This window comes from Arctopsyche grandis, chromosome 5, assembly GCF_051622035.1.
Source record: "Arctopsyche grandis isolate Sample6627 chromosome 5, ASM5162203v2, whole genome shotgun sequence".
NCBI lineage: Eukaryota > Metazoa > Arthropoda > Insecta > Trichoptera > Hydropsychidae > Arctopsyche > Arctopsyche grandis.
This window is the reverse complement of record NC_135359.1, coordinates 2013420-2034319: the sequence shown is the minus strand read 5'-3', so window position 1 is coordinate 2034319 and position 20900 is coordinate 2013420. Positions and strand designations below refer to the sequence as shown.

The window sequence follows — 20900 nt, the reverse complement described above, 5'->3', positions numbered from 1 at the left end:
ATATTAGGAATAAAATTAGCTCCGTTTCTACATAGATATGTACATGTGTATTTGTACATAATCTGTAAAATAAAGATTAATGTTTGTTTGTTATCTTATGTTCCATGAAAATCTACAATATTCCAATTGAAATCACAAAATGTGATATAATACTTCTTAGTAGTATAACATGGAGATTAGACGGTCAGTTATCATTAACTTGGTGTAGTTTTCTATCTGAAATATGAACAATAAAATACTTCTACCACTATTAATCACAGGAAAGTTCATTGGAGTTACCTGTTTGGCCTTCCTGATATAAATTAAAGATAAAAAAATTAAATAAAGAAATGATATTGTTATTGTTATTATTAAAATATAATGAGAACAAAAACCAAAGTATTATTTAATATTTTTTTATTTAACAAATTACCGTACTATATACATATTATATTATGCAATATTAGTTCTGTAATAAAACTAATATTTTTATTAGAAATAATCTAAAAAACAAATTTATACATCTTATAATAACAATAATAAATTAATTAAATTTTACACGCATTCTGAATTGGTATAATTTATTACAGATAATAATAATTGTACGATTTCATCAAAAAGGTCGATCCAATCAATATTACCAGGAAGTAAAATAAAGTTTTTAGTGTTTGATGAAGCAAATAACTCCTGCAAATTAAATTGAAACTTTAAATATTTTATTTTCATTATATAATAGTATTTTTGAAATACTAATTAAAAAGGTTTTATTGATTGTCTGGTATATATGTATGTATAACCTGTGTAATCTAATTTTGGAGGCTGTAATTGCTTCCACAGTCAATTCTTCTTTCAGAATGTATTTCTTTATAGTGTTTGGGCCATTTAGAATGAATTCGTTGTCGTCGAATGTGTCCATGTTGTAATTATACACTTTGGCATCGTTCGGTGTTAAAAAATTTCTTATGGAATCGTAATTTTTGGTATCGAATTTCCATTCGTTGAGCATGAAGTATGCCACAGCTTCATTCGCAACATAAATTTTCCTGTATATACGCATCATTCTAAAAATTAAACATAACAATTACAACAAGAATCATACATAATAAACACAAAATGCCAAAGAAGACTAATTACTTACTGATATTTAGACTTTGTGACACTTTGCAGCATGTCCAATAAGAAGCCTGGTATTATCTGCGTGAATAAAATCATTAACAGGTACACATATCTTTTTTTTGTCATTATGACAGATGGATACCACAATGCGTTATACGGTGGAGATTTTGCAACCAAATTTTGAGCAGTGTCCATCAAATTCGATAAATAAATTACTTTTTTTCTTCCATTAGCTCCATTTATCACAATACTGAAAAATGATAAACATCGATTTAAATGGTCAGCACTTTTTATCAATATTTTAATGCAATGGTCAGTTTGAAATGTTCAGATTACCAAAATAAATACTAGACAGCCAGTCTTATTTCAAAATCTATAAAGACTATCATTATACATATATGTATGTAATTGTTTTGGGGCGTAAATTAAATATTATTATGGAATTAAAACTACAATAATATAAAAAAAAAAAAAACAATTATTTATTTATATTAAAAGTATACAGTTTTTCCAAGCCTATTTCACCCTTTTGCAAATGAAATTCACCCTTTTGCAAATGAAATTTATCCTTTTGCAAATGAAATTCATCCTTTTGCAAATGAAATTAATTCTTTTGCAAATGAAATTAGCCACTTTGCAAATGAAATTCATCCTTTACAAAAATTGTATTAAAGAATAAAGAAACCGAATTAAACAATATGTGCTTTTTATGTATTTTAGTTTAAACTTATATTTATATTTGTACATACATACATATTTATTTAGAAGGTGCAAATATTATTTTTATTTTTTTATTTTCAATTTTTATTCAGTTTATCAAGTTAATTCATAAATAATTAAGGAAATATGGTTATTAAAAGTTAAAATTAAAATTATACTTATAATTTAAATAATATAAAATTATAATATAAATCCATCGAGCTTGGAACGTTCAACATACTTTTAATAACCATATTTCTTGAATTACGTACATATGTATTAACTTGATTAACTGAATAAAAATTGAAAAATTGAAAATAAAAAATATATTTACACCTTCTAAATAAATATGTATGTATGTACAAATATAAATATAAGTTTAAACTAAAATACATACTAAAAGCACATATTGTTTAATTCGGTTTCTTTATTTTTTAATACAATTTTTGTAAAGGATGAATTTCATTTGCAAAAGGGTTAATTTCATTTGCAAAAAAATTAATTTCATTTGCAAAAGGATGAATTTCATTTGCAAAAGGATGAATTTCATTTGCAAAAGGATGAATTTCATTTGCAAAAGGGTGAAATAGGCTTGCAAAAACTGTATCAGCTTGAAAGATTAGTTGAACCGATTGTAAGAATATCCAAAAACTTCAAAAAATAGACGCTATTTGAAAAAAATGCTGACCATATAAACACAGGTCAAAATAATATTCATACATATATAATATGTATGTATGTATAATAAATAATACATAGAAAAGCCTTGAAAAAACAAGATCAAATGCTAACTGTACATTAGTTCCACACAAATGCTTACCATTCTTTCGTATTACTAATGCCTTTGTACCAAGCTGCTACTATGATTCCATTGATAACATAATCACAAGGGATGCAATCGTTTCTTAGATCTTCATCTCCATAAATTACGTGGAGAATACCTACAAAAACACCTGTGACCATACCCATTGGTCCATTGAGGTTATCGATCCATCCGGGCATCGGTTCTTTCGCAGTATACATCACTAAAATAAATACCATTTTACTTACAATCTACATTATAAATTGCATTTTCAATGTAAAATGAATAACTACCAATAGAGGGTCGAAATATTGCGCATGGTAAATGTTTTGAATAGTCGTAAATTAGATTTTCAGCTAAAAATTTGGTATATGTATATGTATTCGGTTGTTTATCCAATATCCTGAAAGATAAAAACTACTGTTTACATACATCATTTTGATGATAATTTGTAGGTATATACAGAGTGGTGTTCATTTTCTACAATTGTTCTCCATTTTTCAAACAAAGCACTTACTTTTTAGTCAAAATATTAAGTGTATGATCGTCGCAAGTTTCAGCAAGTTTTATCATATCCCTCCAATTAAAATTTGACAAGTACACTTTTTCCTCAACTTCTTTCTTATCTGCGTTGCAAAATGTTGTAGAAATATAAAGCATTACCTTCAAAATAAATTCAATATTTATATTTAATTTATTTACATATATAAGCATTTTTTATTTGAAATGCTACCTTTAAATTTTTCATGTTTTCTACTATATCCATAATGTATTTAGTTCCTCTGAGGTTAATTAACACTGCCTTTTTTAATGGATCATCGAAACGCACACAAGAAGCAGCGTGGAATACAATATTTACAGAATTCTCCAACAGTTTTCTATCGGCATCACTAATACCAAGATTTGGCTCAGATATATCACCCGCAATTGGTTTTATCTTTTTAAAAATACCGGCATCTCTTTCTCTCAATCTATCAAATAACTGGAATTTGAACAAACTTCTATACAAAAAACTTATGTACATATAATTGAAATACAGCATTGTATTAATTATTAAAATAATATATAAATACTGGTAATTTGATAATGTCTTCAATCCTCTGGTTCGCCGAACATCCTTTGCTCGTTCGTATTAATAAGTATAAATTTCCAACACTTTCGCAGGCCCACAAAAGCTTTTCTATCAAAACTTTGCCAACGAAACCAGAGCCACCAGTTATGAATACGTTTTGTCCTCTGAAGAAGTCTTCAACTGTCGTTGTCGTAGACGGTTGTACGAGTTGAATACTCTGAGAGATGCTGCTTGGTGCCATTTCTTATTTTTTTGTCTTGTTTTTACTTCCCTATGACTATTCTATCTAACGATTTTCAACAGACTACCGGTAAAATATATTGAGTCATTTTAAAATGCTTTCACAAAGCTTAATAAAAAAACAATAAATATGCTAAATCAAAAATCCTTTGTTTGCTGATTAGTCGCAATTTTTGCAGCGTGTCAAAATAGATGGTCAACCTGTCATATGACGGTTGGTGTTCAAGCATTTCATCCTTTTCGAAAATTTTATCAATTCTTTAAATAATTTGGCTATATTAAAAAATTTAAAATTACTATTATATTGGATTTTTTCAATTCGAAAATTGGAACTTTCTTTGAAAATTGCTTATTTTGAAAATCACATATTTTACAATTCATATCACTATTGTATTACATAATAGATATGTATGATAACGTTGATAAATATAATTGATATGCGATCCTTGTCTCTCTAGTAACTGAAGCAAAAATGTCTTTCTTTATGAACATATGTAGTTTGTTATCACCATATCACGTATATATGTACTTTTGCTTGTACTAATCGCTCACAAAAAGCATTGTTTGATAAGTGGTTACAAAAAATTAAGCTATATATTGAAAAATACAATTTTTTTTGTTCTTAAGTGTTTGCTTATTCGTTTACTTATTATGTGGGTCTGAAAAATAGTGTTACAGAAAATGAAAGGTTAATCAAGATGACATTGAACGGTACACTATTTTCAATGGCGACTTAGACGTTGACCGTTGCAATATTATGCAAAGGTTGCAGTAATTTTTTTAATGTGAAATAATCACTTTAACAATTGCATTATGCTAATGCAATCGATTGTCAATTCAAATGTTACAACATTTTCATATAAATTCGATAACATCGGACTAAATTCGCTTATATGTTCTGTTGAGCTGAAAAAACATGACGTGTTTTCTTGATTAACAGTCGCGGGGAAAATTTTATTGAAATAATATAATTTTAAAAGTTTCTATTGCAGTTATTGATCAGATTAAAATCAAATGCATTTACGAATAGAAGATAATATTAAGTACTTAGGCATTTACTTGGATTCTAAATTAAGTTTTAAGGTGCACGCAGAATATATTATTAAAAAAGTTTGTGTACTCTGTGTAGGTTAAGAAATATATTAAGTATAAAAAGTAAAATATTGATATACAATTGTATTGTAAGGCCTCATATCATATATTGCGCTACATTGCTCAATTTATTTAGCGGATTGTATATTGACAAACTGCAGAAAGTGCAGAATAGAGCAATGCGTGCAATTTTGAATGTGAGGAAACGTAAGAATGCTAGAAGCAGTGGCGGACTGGCCATACAAACGAACATGCCCGATGGCATGTGGGCCCCACTATCTGTTAGAAAATATGGGCCCTCAGTAAAATTAAATAACTTTTTAATTATTTCACGTGTGTAAAAATTTATAGGATATTGCACTTTGGGACCTAAAGTTTGGGCATTTCAACAAAACAAATTTCTTACGATATACACAAACAACTAATACCTGCTTTAACAGCCCAAGGATCGGTTAACTTTTTTTATTAGGCTCGAAATGTAAGTTTCAACATTTGCGTGGGCCCTTTTGCCGGGCCTATTTCCAACCTCAAGATTATGCATATACCAATACCTATGTAATAACTACCTACTGAAATAAAAATGGGAATAAACAAATTTCCGTGAATAATATAAACTGAATTGCTTAAAACAATTTTGATAGGACGATTCATCATCAACCAGCGATTTAAATTTACTTCATACTTTCAAAATAACATTTGATTATGCTTCGACGATATAGTAAGATTTAAATACACAATTTTAAACAGTTTCCGAATATAAAATCTATTCCTAATGTAGACACATCCATGTATATAGAAATATAGGATAGGGGCCCCCTCCCCAAAATCCCGATTTTCGATTAACATTAATTGAAAATATTATGCATTTTTTTCAGGGACGTAATTTGGGGGGAGGCATATGGGGGCACTCGCCCCCCTAAATTAAGGAATAGTGTGAATATTATGTAATTCAATTATTAATGAGATACTATGGATCTACGTTTATTTCTTATGTATGTTACTTTTGGGTAACTAATAAAATAATCGCTGCTATGTGCTTTGAAAAAAAAAGATTTTATTATTTCGAAACAAGTATATTTTGGTTTTTAAGTGGTATGCCTTGGGTAAAATTCTTAGAAATTGTTCATCCTATAGAGCGAATCGTGAGAAAGGTCCCCTTTACTTTATTTTGTCTCAAAAACAGATGTGTGACGTTTATTTTTCCGAAAGTTTGTATATTAACGTGATCAGTGATCGATTCTGGTTCAAATTTTCGCATGGTCACAAAACTTTATCTATTGTTATTACGTACATATGTACATAGATAAAGTGAAAAGATATTCGGTAGAAATTAAGACAGTTTTTTAGTGACTCAGTTAGATGGTCGATTTTTGTTGATCATGTGAAGATTTTTGGAAAAAAATTTTCGCCTGCGGCGCTTTTTTCGCTTTCTACATAATATTTTTTTAAAAATAAGCTTATTTTTTTCATATTTTATAACTCAATAAGGTGTATGCAAAAAATATTTTCCATTTTTATTCCGATATAAAAAAAAAAGATTTTTTGAAAAAAAATTCAATTTGACCAATCTTTGCCTGCTCCCCAAGAAAAAGCTGAAATGACGTCCTTGAGTGTTTTCTACCGAAAGTAAAAGCCGCTTTTATGCCGCATTCTTTTATGATGCATTCTATTTACCTAGGACAAGAGTTAAAACGAAATATACAATGTAATTTATGGATCTATTTTGCTTTTGCCATTTTTCTTGTACCTAAATTTATTCCCATTTTTGTTATATGGGGGGGGGGGACAATTTTTTTTAACCCTGGGTGGGCCCCCTTTGACTCCTGGCATGCACTAATTTCAGTCCCAGTCCGCCACTGGCTAGAAGTATAATATGTTAGATGAATTGAAATGGTTGGATATTAGAAATAGTTTTAAATTAAGCACTTTTAAATTTGTATATAAGCTAGATAATAATCTATTACCCAAGTATTTTAATAATTACATAGTCAGGAATAGAGATTTGCATAATTATAAAACTATAAATAGGAAAAGTTAAGAAAGCAAAAACTGCAAGTTTGATAACATATTATGTTGAATTGCATTGTTACGTACACTCGGATTAGGCCGAGTAAGTGCAATCGGATTAGGCCGAGTAGCATCCTAGAGACTGTGTGACCGTTATGATTGGTTTCGAGGATTATCTCCCCCGAATGCACTTGGCGGCGATAGCGGTACTCGGTCGCATTCCAGTGGAGTTCTTAGAACTAACAGCGGTAGCGTGGGACCGACTTCAGTGGCACATCTAGTACGTGACCATAACAATAGGTAAACAAACCGGACGTTAAAGATGCCCTGAGAGACCTGTCCCTTATAAGGCAGTACTTAGGCGATATCAAGACATTCTGCACGGAGCACTGCCAGTGCGTGTGTCTCCTTAATCACCAATAAATGCTGTGAAACGACTTTGGCCTTTTACTTGGATCCTGCACCCACCCCTACGCAACAATATGTAATATAATAGTGCACTTTTTGCTTTGCTACAATAACAATTGATTTATTAAATCTATGTACATATCTATAATTTATGTATATTTGTAAGTGCATGAACATAAATCTGTTTTTTATTCTACATATGTAGTTCTATAATCATGCTAGCCAGATTTATATAAAACATTTTTCAAAATACAATATAACACCCTATTGCAGGTCAAATTGTAGAAGTGAATTAGAAATGCTCAAAATTAAAAATATGTACCATATAAAGAAGTGTTATTATAAAAATACAACATGGAAACAAAAACCAAAGTAATTTTTTAATATTATTTAATTTAATATTTACCCGTTACGGATCAAATGTATGTATATAAATGGATTTTTATTTGAAATATTCTAATAAATTATTTTAAGCACATCATAATGACAATAACAATGTTGATTTAATTTTATGCATATTAATTCAATGCATTATTAATTGCAGCGATGCAATTATTGGATGATATCATCAAGACGGTTGATCCGATCAATATAACAAAAAACCAGAATACAGTTGTCAGCGCTCGATGAAGCCAATAGCTTCTGTAAAATTAAATTTTAATGTCAAATATACTTATTATTAATTATTAATTTTAAAATAATAATATATGAAGTTTTAATTATTATAATAAACACCTTTGGAATCTCTTTTTAGAGGCTATATTGGCTTCCACACTCATGTCTTCTTTCAGAATGAATCGCTTTACAGCATATACGCCATGCAGGACTGATTCTTTTTGGTTGAGGGTACTCGTGTTGTAATTATACACTTTAGCATCGTTCGGTGTTAAAAAATTACATACGGAATCGTAATTTTTGGTATCGAATTTCCATTCGTTGAGCATGAAGTATGCCACAGCTTCATTCGCAACATAAATTTTTCTGTATATACGCATCATTCTAAAAATTAAACATAACAATTACAACAAGAATGATACACAATAAACACAAAATGACATAGAAGACTAATTTTTTACTGATATTTTGACTTTGTGACACCTTGCAGCATGTCCAATAAGAAGCCTGGTATTATCTGCGTGAATAAAGTCATTAACAGGTACACATATCTTTTTTTTGTCATTATAACAGATGGATACCACAATGCTTTAAATGGTGGACATTTTCTAATCACATCATCAGCATCGGTGACTAAACTCGTAAAAGGAATTTGTTTTTTTCCTCCATTAGCCCCGTTTATTACAATACTGAAAAATAATATATTGTATTTCGATTTAAACGCATAATATTATTTAAAGGAAACAGTAAATAAATATATTTTGGGTCAGTATTATTTAAAAAAAAAAATTCGGTCTCTGATATTTTCCAACAATCCAACTGGGACTCCAATTCAATCTAACTTTTATTCTTGCACATGTATTACCACATCCAGGTAACTAAATGATCAAAATTATATATTTGTTTTTATGAATTTTACTTTTTCAATCCAAAATTATTGTGTTTCTTTGTGCATATACCAAAATGTGTTTGGTATTGTGTTCTTTTTATTTTGATTTTTATTCATAGCAACGGTTTGAGGATACCTGTTATATCGCTATGACCCACATGATATAAAATAATGGCAATTAAATGTTACGCAACTAAAAGAAAAATAACAATATGAAACATATTCAATATTCAGAGTGATGAGCTATATGATAATGTGAGTGTGCTAATATTTGAGAATGAAAGAAGTAGGCCGTTATTGTAAATATTATCATTGTAATAATAATCATTTAGTTAATATTGCCTCAAGTCATATAACAAAATATGGACCATTTAAAATAAAATTTGAATTATCAATTAAAAATATTGATCTTTAATGAAAATTCTAAATGTTCAAACAGCTTTGATACTGACCAGTGTATATTTGATTAAATTTATATACACATGTATATTAAAATACTGACCAAATTTGAATTAAAACATAAAATATACATAATTCATAGTATATAAAACCACGGAAGCATTAATAATATTACCCAAACCTCCAACAAGGTAAAAGTGACGATGGATGATAGCTTAGCTAATAGAAACCTGGATTTAGCTACGTACAATGTAAGAACGCTATCGCGTGAAGGAAGTGTGCTTGCATTAGAGAATGAATTAGAAAATATCAAATGGGATATAATAGGACTCAATGAAGTTAGACGGAAACAACAAAATCAAATAATTCTAAAAAGTGGCAACTGTCTCTACTGGAGAGGGTTACCAAATGGTAGAATAGGAGGAGTAGGCTTTCTGATCAATAAGAAAATAGAAAGAAATATTATAGAAATAAGCGACATTTCGGAACGTTTATGCTATGTAGTATTAATAATTTTGAATGGGTACACTTTAACGCAAAAATAGGACAGAAGACAAATACGGAAAGATCAGTAGGCAATTTTGGTACCGGCCAAAGAAACGAAAAAGGCGATTGCCTCATAGAATTCGCAGAACTCAACAGGCTCTTTATCACTAATTAATTTTTCAGGAAAAACACAAACAATAAGTGGACTTGGGAGACTCCCAAAGGAGACAGAAACGAAATTGATTTCATCCTAACAAATACCCTGTACTCAGTTACAGACGATAGTGTTTTAAACAATGTAGATATAGGTAGGGATCACAAATTAGTCTGGGCCCGGATGGCCATTAATATAAATTGCGAACGTAGAACATTAATAAAAGGATGCAGTAACACTCTATATTTCGCTCAACTAAGGTCTAGGAAAAAGGAATTCGAACTCGAGCTTGGAAATAGATTCGAGAAATTAAATCCAGAAGCAGACATCGAGGAATTGAACACTATCATTATCTCGGTTCTAACCTCAACAGGTTAGAAATTAGGTGGATTCACGAAACAGATTAAGCTTAGCAAAATTTCAGCGGAAACCCAAAACCTAATTAAGCATAAAAGAAACTTATGTAGATAGAGACAATAATAAGCAAAACTACAATCTAGTAAATAAAGAAATTAAAAAAAGAATAGTCAGGGATGTCAGGAATTTTAACAGGAAGCAAATAGAAAATACCATTGAGAATAACCGTAGCCTGAAAAAGTGCAAACAGGATCTTTTCTTAGGCAAAAACCAGATGATCGCAATCAGATCAGAGAGTGGAGTAATAATTAGGAATAGAAAAGAGATTATAGACAGAGTTTACACGTTCTATGCAAAACTATACGAGAACTACAACGGACAATTTCCCGCTCCGAAAACGACACACGGCCAGAGGGTTCCTACAGTATTGCCTAGCGAAGTAGAGGCCGCGCTAAAAACTTCAAAAAACGGTAAAACCCCAGGGGAAGATAATATTCCCATTGACTTACTAAAATGTGGCGGCTTCCCCCCAAATAATATCTTAGCTAGGCTTTTATTATTTAATTATTTATATTTAGGTCAAATAATTAACATGTCCGGTAATAAAAATGAAGAGATAAAGAGACGTATGAAACTAGGATGGAGTGCATTTGGACGAATGAATGCTGTTTTTAAATAAAAAATGCCACTCTGCTTGAAGAAAAAGATTTTCGATCAATGTGGTTTGCCAGTGATGACGTATGGATGTGAAACTTAGACACTGAACGCCAAGATGCTACAAAAAATCCAATGCACTCAAAGAGATATGGAACGCTGTATGCTTTAAAAAACGAGGAAAGATAGAGAGCGGAACACGTGGGTGAGAAGTATGACAAGGGTAGTGGACAAGGTGGATAGAGTTAAGAGGTTGAAATGGCAATGGGCGGGTCACGTGGCTAGAAGAATGGACGAAAGGTGGACAAAAGAAGTGCTTGAATGGTATCCAAGAGGATGAAAAAGGGTAAAAGGGAGACGGCAGGGAAGATGGGTAGACGAAATTAGGAAAATGTGTGGGGTGAGATGGATGAGAGTTGTGCAAAACAGAGACGAGTGGAAGCGTGTTGGAGAGGCTTTCATCCTGCAGTGGATGGCGAATGGCTGCTGATGTAAAAGCAATATACGGATTTTTTACATGATTAAATGTTACATTTAGCTCTATACAAATGCTTACCATTCTTTCGTATTACTAATGCCTTTGTACCAAGCTGCTACTATGATTCCATTGATAACATAATCACAAGGGATGTAATCGTTTATTAGATCTTCATCTCCATAAATAACATGGAGAATACCTACAAAAACACCTGTGGCCATACCCATTGGTCCATTGAGGTTATCGACCCATCCCGGCATCGGTTCTTTTGTGGTATACGTCACTGAAATAAATCCCATTTTACTTACAATCTACATTATAAATTGCATTTTCAGTGTATAATGAATAACTACCAATAGAGGGTCGAAATATTGCGCATGGTAAATGTTTTGAATAGTCGTAAATTAGATTTTCAGCCAAAAATTTGGTGTATGTATATGTATTCGGTTGTTTGTCCAATATCCTAAAAGATAAAAACGACTGTTTACATACATCATTTTAATAATAATGTGTATATTAGAGTGGTCTTCATTTTTCACAATTTTTTTTATTTCACTTTTCAAACAAAGCACTTACTTTTTAGTCAAAATATTAAGTGTATGATCGTCGCAAGTTTCAGCAAGTTTTATCATATCCCTCCAATTAAAATTTGACAAGTACACTTTTTCCTCAACTTCTTTCTTATCTGTGTTGCAAAATGTTGTAGAAATATAAAGCATTACCTTCAAAATAAATTCAATATTTATTTTAAATCCTTAGATAATTTATTTACACAAAAAATGTATCATTTCAATTGCTACCTTTAAATTTTTCATATTTTCTGCTATATCCATAATGTATTTAGTTCCTCTGAGGTTAATGAAAATTGCTTTTTTTAATGGGTCATCGAAACGCACAGAACAAGCAATATGAAATACAATGCTTACAGAATTCTCCAACAGTTTTCTATCGGCATCATCAATAGCAAGATTTGGCTTAGACATGTCACCCGCAATAGGTTTTATCTTTTTAAAAATACCGGCATCTCTTTCTCTCAATCTATCAAATAACTGGAATTTGAACAAACTTCTATACAAAAATCTTATTTACATATAATTGAAATACAGCATTGTATTAATTATTAAAGTAATATATAAATACTGGTAATTTGATAATGTCTTCAATCCTCTGGTTTACCGAGCATCCTTTGCTAGGTCGTATCAATATATATAAATTTCCAACACTTTCGCAGGCCCACAAAAGCTTTTCTATCAAAACTTTGCCAACGAAACCAGAGCCACCAGTTATGAATACGTTTTGTCCTCTGAAGAAGTCTTCAACTGTCGTTGTCGTAGACGGTTGTACGAGTTGATTACCCTGAGAGATGCTATCGGGTGCCATTTCCTTTTTTTATGGTTTTCTATTTACTTCCCTAGGACTATTCTAGCTAACGATTTTCAACAGACTGCCGGAATAATTTATTGAGTCATTTTAAAACGCTTTCACAAAGCTTAATAAAAAAACACTTAATATGCTAAATTAAAAATCCTTTGTTTGTAAATTATGTAAATACATATATGTATATGTAAATGGCTTATGTATAATATACAGTACAATGTTACTCACTAAATTTAATATGGATTGTATATGCACTGTATATAATGTAATATACACTTGACGAGATTAATAATTTTTGTGCTTACAAAAGTTTTTCTTGGATTGCCGTCTATTTAATTTTATTTAAATGATGTGTATAAAAAATTAAGTCAAACAAGATATTTTAAATATAATACTTTTTAATAATGTCATTTTACACATATTTTTAAAATAGTTTTTGTCTTAAATTAAAAAAATATCTGAGTATTATGAGGTTGCAATTGCTTTCTTTGTAAAGTGTCTTATGTATACATATTCCACAATCCACATCACTATTGTAATAGACGTGATAACATTGATAAATATAATCGAAATGTTGTATGATCCAGACTTGTCTCTCAAATACCCTAAAAAATAAATCGATTTTACAAACAATGTATTGAACTGAGTAACAAAACGTGTCACCTTGTATTATGTATTCCCAACTCGTGCAGGAAATCAGAATACAATGTAATCTTTTAGTATGTGATGTAATACTGAGGTTCCCAAAGTCCAATGCCCGTTAATTTCAATGCATATTTGATAAAATTGAAGTACATAAAATATATTTACCCATTAAAGGTCCAATAGTCATTATAATAAAGCCGTTTGTGACCATTTGAATACTTGAAGCAAACGGTAGCCTTTCTATGGGGACATAGTTTGGTATCACCATGGCCATATAAACTGTTCTGACTCCTTTTGCTATTCCTAAACCTAAGCCCACAAAAAGCATCGCTTGATATGTGGTAGCGAAAAATAAAGCTGAAAACAAATAAATTCTATTAAATAAAACAGATTATGAAAATAATAATGCAATTGATATTCATTTCTAATCTTACAAAATTTTTACACCAAATTCAATACTATCTGAATAAATACGCTTAGATTTTTTTATTGATTTGAGAATACGTGACATTTTTTTGATCGATTATCAAGTGGGATAATTTATTGAAATAATGTAATTACCAGAGTTTCTTATCAAAGCGATTAATATGATAATCGATTAGATTTAATCAATTTGCAATTTCGAATTAATAATTACTAAATATTACATATAAAAATCTATCTATTGATTGCTAAAACAATGTAGTTGACCGATTTGACCCAAAAAAATTTGGCCGAGTAATCTTTTGAAATAAAATTACACATTTTTTTGCATATTCATTGGTTAATATTTGTCTTTATATGCCAGGTATATATTCGAATCGCTCAAGCTTCAAAATAACTAGCTATATATTGAGTATTGAAATTATTACAACAATTTATAGGTATATATAAAAAAGTCGAAATGTTTTCGCATATTATTACATATGTATAAAAAATATCCAGGAATCTATTGATATACAATATTCTATATTCAAAATGAAGTGCGTTAATTAAACATTATTAATAACCATAATATTAACATACAAACACACTAAAATTTCTTTTGAATTCTAACAATAAAACAGTTGATAATCACGGGCCAATTTGATCACATGATCACATGAAAATTTATTATTGTCGTCATACATTTAATATATCAATCATTAAGAATATGAAACATGATCAATCACTAGCTCGATTAGAAGACATTGAATAATACTTTAATACCGTGCTGAGATATCATTTTGTTCATTTGAGTGTATTTTTAAATCCTCGGCATACTGATAAGTATGATTTCAAATACAACTAAAGATATCTTTAATAGTGGATTTATATTATTTCATTCAAAATTCAATAAATATATCATTATCATATAAATCAGTTTGTTATTTGAGACTTTTAGACTGCGAATCATTACTAAATGTGTAAGTTTGAATATTTAAGCTGTTAGTGCACGTTATACTCACTAGTTCTGGTGAAAATGAGCATGCACAAACTCATCAGGTACATAACCCTGGCCGATTTTCGACACCATTCTCCAATAAAAGGGGAAATAAATCTGAAAACAATGTCGGCACAGGCGATCACAGACAGCACAGCGGCTATTTCAGCCGTTGTAAAATTCAAATCTCTCAATATGAATGGCGTCAATAGTGAAAAATTTATTTCAGCACAGGCCGCTATAGATATTCCCAACATGATATTGACGAAAACTGGATCACGCAGCAGATCCAAGTCGAAAAATTCCACCACCTTTCGACTAAAAGTCTTTTTCTTTTCAACCTCGGACACTTTGTTCGGTAAGAACGCTGAAGACTCGCGTTTTAAATTACCAACGGAGCCATTTTCCAGAACTTTCATATGTGTGACGTTTTCTATTGAATCATCTCTTTTGAAGATGTTCTCTGAACTAGCGAGGTTGATTTCTGACACTGGCTTCCACCATTTGTATAACTTTGACTCTCCACTTTTAGCGCTTACTAAGTCTGGATTTGATTTTGATTTCGTATGTTTGAGTCTTTGCTTGCTGTTGACATCTAACGACTTTGAAGAAGCATCATCATTTAATGTGTTTTCTAGATAGTCTTCTTCATTTTCACTGACATATTCAATTGATTTCTTTACATCTTGCATTTCTACTGTAATATACAATGTATAATTATTTTTAATTTTATTAAATACATTTCTAGTTTAAATAAATCTTTTAAAATTAGTTTTAATCATAAGACACAAATAAAAATTTAGATTGGATTTTTTTTCCATTATATTTACAACTTTAACTGTATTATAAGGTTGTGGCTATTTGCAGGTACTATATCTGCGAATTTTTGGCTATTTGCAGGGACTATATCTGGGAATTATTGGCTATTTGCAGGTACTATATCTGCGACAGGCGCAAAGCCTTCTGCGCTTGTGCGTTAACTTATAATCCGATTATAATTTCTTACATTTAATGTATGCTAGACTTGTTTAATCAATCGTTCATTATATATGAGACAAATAAATTTCAAACGTTATTATAATAGATTTATATCATTTAGCTAGTTCGCGGCTTGTACTTGTTTGTAGGTATTATACATTGTATAAGATAATAATTTTCTAACAATTAATAATATTAACTAATTTGGATTATATTTTTTACTCTACGTCACTTTACGAGTTCGAACTAAATTTTAAGAGGTTTAAAACAAGATTTTAACAGTAAACACGCTGACAGTGACAGTTCACGCGCATGCGCAGAAGGCTTTGCGCCTGTCGCAGATATAGTATCTGCAAATAGCCAATAATTTACAGATATAGTACCTGCAAATAGCCACAACCTTATTATAATCAGTTTTCCAGTTGATTTTTATGAAACATATACTCACTTTCTTTAATAAACAAATCTTCTTCTTTTTTTGTTGTATCACAGTTTTCAATATCATTTTCAGGATCCTTCAAATACCATTTCACTGGTCTTAACAATAAAGCTGCTACTATACAATGCATTGAAAGTGCCGAGAGTATCATCACAGCTCCTTGCACCCCGAACCATATCATTAGAGCATTGATAAGTTGCGGCATTAAAATTGGACCAAGACCAGTAATTGACATGCCGATACCCATGGCTTTGCCTCTATTCTTATTGAAGTAACTGTTTATGGCAAGAGAGAACGATGACATCACTAGAGCCACTCCAATCGCTAAAAACATGCTTAGAAGTCAATTATGGCACCCATAGTCATGGGACTATGCACATATAATTCAGCTACTTACAAGTCATTAGACTATATGTGATAATGAAGTGTAAGAATGAGTTGCCGACTGATGTTAAAAGAATGCCGATGGAGACGAGAAGTGATCCCACTACTGACACTTTTCTGTATCCAAAACGTCGCAGTAAAGGTCCATTGAAGAGGGCCAAGACCATTCCGAAGGCATAATTGACAGTGATGATGACGGAAGTATTCGTCGCTGATATACCCAACTTATCAAATGTTTGTTGAAAAATCAATCCAAAACCGGATATTAACGGTAAAACTATCACCTGAAAAATTTTATATTCAATACTGTTACTCTAATTATATATATATACTAATAATAAAATGAAAAATATGAATGAAGTGGGTGTAAATAATGTAATATTATGTTGATTTAAGGTTTGTTCATACCTATACAGCACGACACGAATCCTGCAAGTATCCTGCAAGTACGGACAGTATTCTTTAGTACATTCTATATGGACGCGCATGAATGCGTAAATGCGCATGCGCGAATGGAGTATGAATACGTCTATATAATGTACTAAAGAATACTTACCGCACTTGCAGGACACCTGCAGGATACGGGTCGTGCTGGATAAGTATGAACAGACCTTTAATCGAAACAAAGTTGATCAATTTATACAAACGTTAAAACGTTTACATTTTGACCTCTAAACTATGCACACGCTTATCCAAAATTCTGTGAATACTTCACACAATGTTTTATGCGTTTATAAATTGGATCAAAGTCTGCAAAGACAATAGAGAAAAAGTGATTCATAAACGATTGACCTGTGAATAAATTCGTATTGGAAAGTGTTTAGAAAATTAAAGCCAAAATTGAAAAACAAAATTTTGAACATACATATGGATGTATGCATGTACGTTTTTGTTGACTTTAAATACGAGTATGTTAGGAATTTTTATCAAAACTGCACCGATTACACGAGTTGTTCACAACTCAATAGTAAATTTATCAATTCTGTAGTCAATGTAATTATTCTTATATAAGTATGTGTGAATTGTGCAAATTAAACGGCGGCCGTCTACGAAAAAAAATAATCCTCAAGTCCCTTTTCATTATTATTATATGTGAAACAAAAATCTAAAAGGTGAACAATGGTAAAAATAACACTTTTTTCTACATATTTTGTCGGATATTATCACGGCCGCCTTTTGTATTGCTCTGTATTTTGTCCGGAGAAACGATTTTCGAATGCAAACCCATACAACAAGGGTGTGACCGTGAACAAGAAGAAAACTGACGGTGCTCGGTGCAATAAATTTTGTTTACGAAGTACAACTCTTAGAATTAGTTGGAAGCTTACAATTAGAGGTAGGACCGGAAGCGCGCCGTCTATTGTTACATTATTGTAAATGCTTTGTAAAAAAGGTTCGGCAAACCTTTAACAATGCATTTACAACATGTGAACAATGAACAGCGCGCTCTGGGTCCGCTCTTTACTTACAATATTTGAACGCCACTCGGATGACGTTTTGTTGGCGAAAACGCACGTGCTGAGCACCCCTGCCATACAAATATAATATCAACGAAGTTTATTACTAAGCTTCGGCGCGACCGTGCTATTTTCCAGGAAAGAGGGCAAACTACAAAGTTAGAGAGCAAATAAAAAAGGTTAACCATAGAAATGTACAATGGTGAGCACGGTCGTGCCGAAGCTTATTTATTACTAGAGGTAGGACCAGTGCCGGCCTTATACCCAATGGCGCTCTCGGACAATTTTTTCTAAACACCCTTAGAAAAAACTTTCGCCATTGGCGCTCTATTCTAAATTTTTTTATGGCTTTTGGCGCTCTAATTTTAAATTTTAAAGCGCCTTTGGCGCATCGTGCGGCGCCCTAACTTATTTGGCGCCCTCGGGCGCCACCCGACCCCCCCCCCACTAAAACCGGCACTGGGTAAGACTGGAAGCGTGCTTTTTCCAGGAAACAGGGCGTTTTGGGTCTATTTTCCAGGAAATAGAGCAAACTACAAAGCTCGAGTGTAAAAAAAAAAAGTTCATCATAAAAATTAACAATGCGCGGCGAACAATAAACAAAGAACGGCGCAAACTTGGTCCGCTCTTTATTTATTACTAAAGCCCGGATAACCAGCGTGCCGTTCATTGTTTAAATGTTGTAAATGCATTGTTAAAGGTTTGCCGAACCTTTTTTACAAAGCATTTACAACAATTGAACAATGAACGGCGCGCTTTGGGTCCGTACTCTATTTATTACTCACAAATTTCTCCAAAAAGTATCACTCTTACGGCTCAAAAGCTACGATATTTTATTACGTTAGTTCTCTTCGGTCTTTCCTCGAAAGTTGTTGAAAGATCGTTTAAATTATTTTATAAAATTATAACTCTCAACGATGTCTCAACGGAAGACTAAACATTTATCGGGCGCACAATAAAAATTAATAAAAAAAAGCTAAATTAGAAGAAAATAAAAAATATTCGGAATATTCACTTTTAAAATTGATCACAACAAACAATGGAATCGGTTCGATCACTGTGGATCTTCATGTGATTCTATAGTATCAGGAAATTATAATGAAGTGATTGAAAATAGTGAAAGAGTTATTGAAAATGGTGAAAAAATTATTGAAAATAGTGAGAATTATTGAAAAAAAATTAGAAATAGGTGGGGGGGGGGGCAGAAAAATATTTTTGACATCTATTTGGGGCCTGTTCTTATATTTAAATTACAGAATGAAATGTACAGTCAAGCTTTGCATGTACAATATCACATGTATTGAGTAAATAATGTCATCAACCTTTGTAATGTCTGTTTTGAGTTTGTGATAAGAGCGCAATGAATGAGTGATTACTATTTGTATAATTCCGCATATGTTTTATGTACAATGTACCACATATATAACTACAATTTCATATTTAATCATTTTAAAAAACAGTCTAAATAATACATATAAAATTTTCAGAAATAGCTTTATAATAGAGGTAAATAATGTATGCATATATCTGAATCACTTTCAACCAAAATATGTACTCACATTATTTAAAGCGTATGCAAAACAAACAACCCAACCCCATCCACCATCGGGGGGGATCTTTTTGGGTTTATTCTCATCCATTTTCTCCTTCATCTCGGCGACTTATTAAAGAGCACACACTATTATCACAATGCAGATCATACTATCACTAATGACTCAAAATTTTCGTCGGTACTGAAATGTTCTACTGTTTACTCTCCAGAGTTTAAACAATGATCACGTCACGATCAACACGAACATTTGAGTCTGTTGCACAATTTATATGTAATTAAAATACAAAAAAGGACGTCACAAAGAGATGCAGCAGCGGAAGGCGTGTGCAGTCGAGGATCGACCGGGAGATTCAATATCTTGGTTAGTCATAGCCCAAGGGGTCAAGCACTCTCAAAACAAATTCAATTACGACAAATTTTAGGGAGAATGTCAGAACCGGTCGAAAAATCGAGCGACACTAGACGATTGTTCGATGCGTGTTTTGGTATAATTGTATAGATTTCGTTTTATCTACAGCGAAAAGCAGAACGGAATGATGATAACACAACGGTTTAATCGACGTTTCTTAAATATTTAAACGTCTGTGGCTGATAATAATGACCCTCTGGTTGTCTCTACATTTGCCAAGTTACGTAAAATTGTTGTTATGTGGACATTGTAGATGGCTGTTTCGACATATGCAACTGCTGGTGTGTCTACATATAGAATACTAACGTTTTCAAGTATACAAGCTTTGTATTTGATAATGGAGAACGAAATAAAATAATTTGGAAAACATCTACATATATTCAAGAAGTCCAATTCGTATGTTAAATAAATTTAACTGTATAAAATTCTTTTCTGAGACCGGATTCAGGTGGGGCAAGCCGGGCATTTGCCTGGAGCGGCAGATTTGGCGGCAAAAATAAAGATGAATGGAAAATTCGGATGTGACCACGACTTTATCTATGTATTTGAGGAATATAAGAAGTATAAAAAACAAAATTAGATAATGAAACATACATACACGTTCTCACATAACGGCTATGAGAGCATTTTCGATATAAATTGAGCCCAATTGTAGGGAACTTACACACGACAAAAGTTCTACTTCCGGTTGTTGGATTTTTTTTTAAATTTGTTTATTACTTAACATCATTATAAATGTTATAAACATAAAATATCAAGAAGATTGAAATAATTTAAAAGGTAATAATGAAATATTGAAATATTGTTTTT

The 20900-nt window shown here is 31.4% G+C and overlaps 2 protein-coding genes across 3 annotated transcripts; both read right to left on the bottom strand.

Annotated features, from left to right (window-relative positions):
* Positions 1-76: 76 nt before the first annotated feature.
* Positions 77-12930, bottom strand: LOC143911993 (uncharacterized). The gene is made up of 21 exons (XM_077431098.1): positions 12588-12930; positions 12248-12496; positions 12024-12169; positions 11801-11910; positions 11526-11730; positions 8492-8719; positions 8151-8414; positions 7958-8057; positions 4707-4891; positions 3670-3895; positions 3330-3578; positions 3114-3259; positions 2890-2999; positions 2615-2819; positions 1228-1345; positions 1118-1173; positions 777-1040; positions 621-666; positions 280-292; positions 200-216; positions 77-112 (listed from the first exon to the last, which is right to left on the bottom strand). Exons 1-21 carry the CDS (start codon positions 12825-12827, stop codon positions 77-79), a joined length of 3213 nt encoding a protein of 1070 aa, XP_077287224.1. The 5' UTR covers positions 12828-12930.
* Positions 12931-12959: 29 nt separating this feature from the next.
* On the bottom strand, positions 12960-20292 carry LOC143911764 (uncharacterized). Of its 2 annotated transcripts, none has more exons than XM_077430785.1 (6): positions 19689-20292; positions 16686-16956; positions 16298-16612; positions 14897-15568; positions 13635-13826; positions 12960-13429 (listed from the first exon to the last, which is right to left on the bottom strand). In XM_077430785.1, the coding sequence occupies exons 1-6, from the start codon at positions 19779-19781 to the stop codon at positions 13290-13292; spliced, it is 1683 nt and encodes a 560-aa protein (XP_077286911.1). In that variant the 5' UTR covers positions 19782-20292; the 3' UTR covers positions 12960-13289. The 2 variants fall into 2 exon arrangements, with proteins under 2 accessions (XP_077286911.1, XP_077286913.1); XM_077430787.1 differs by having other exon boundaries at positions 13143-13429; positions 14897-15565.
* Positions 20293-20900: the final 608 nt, after the last annotated feature.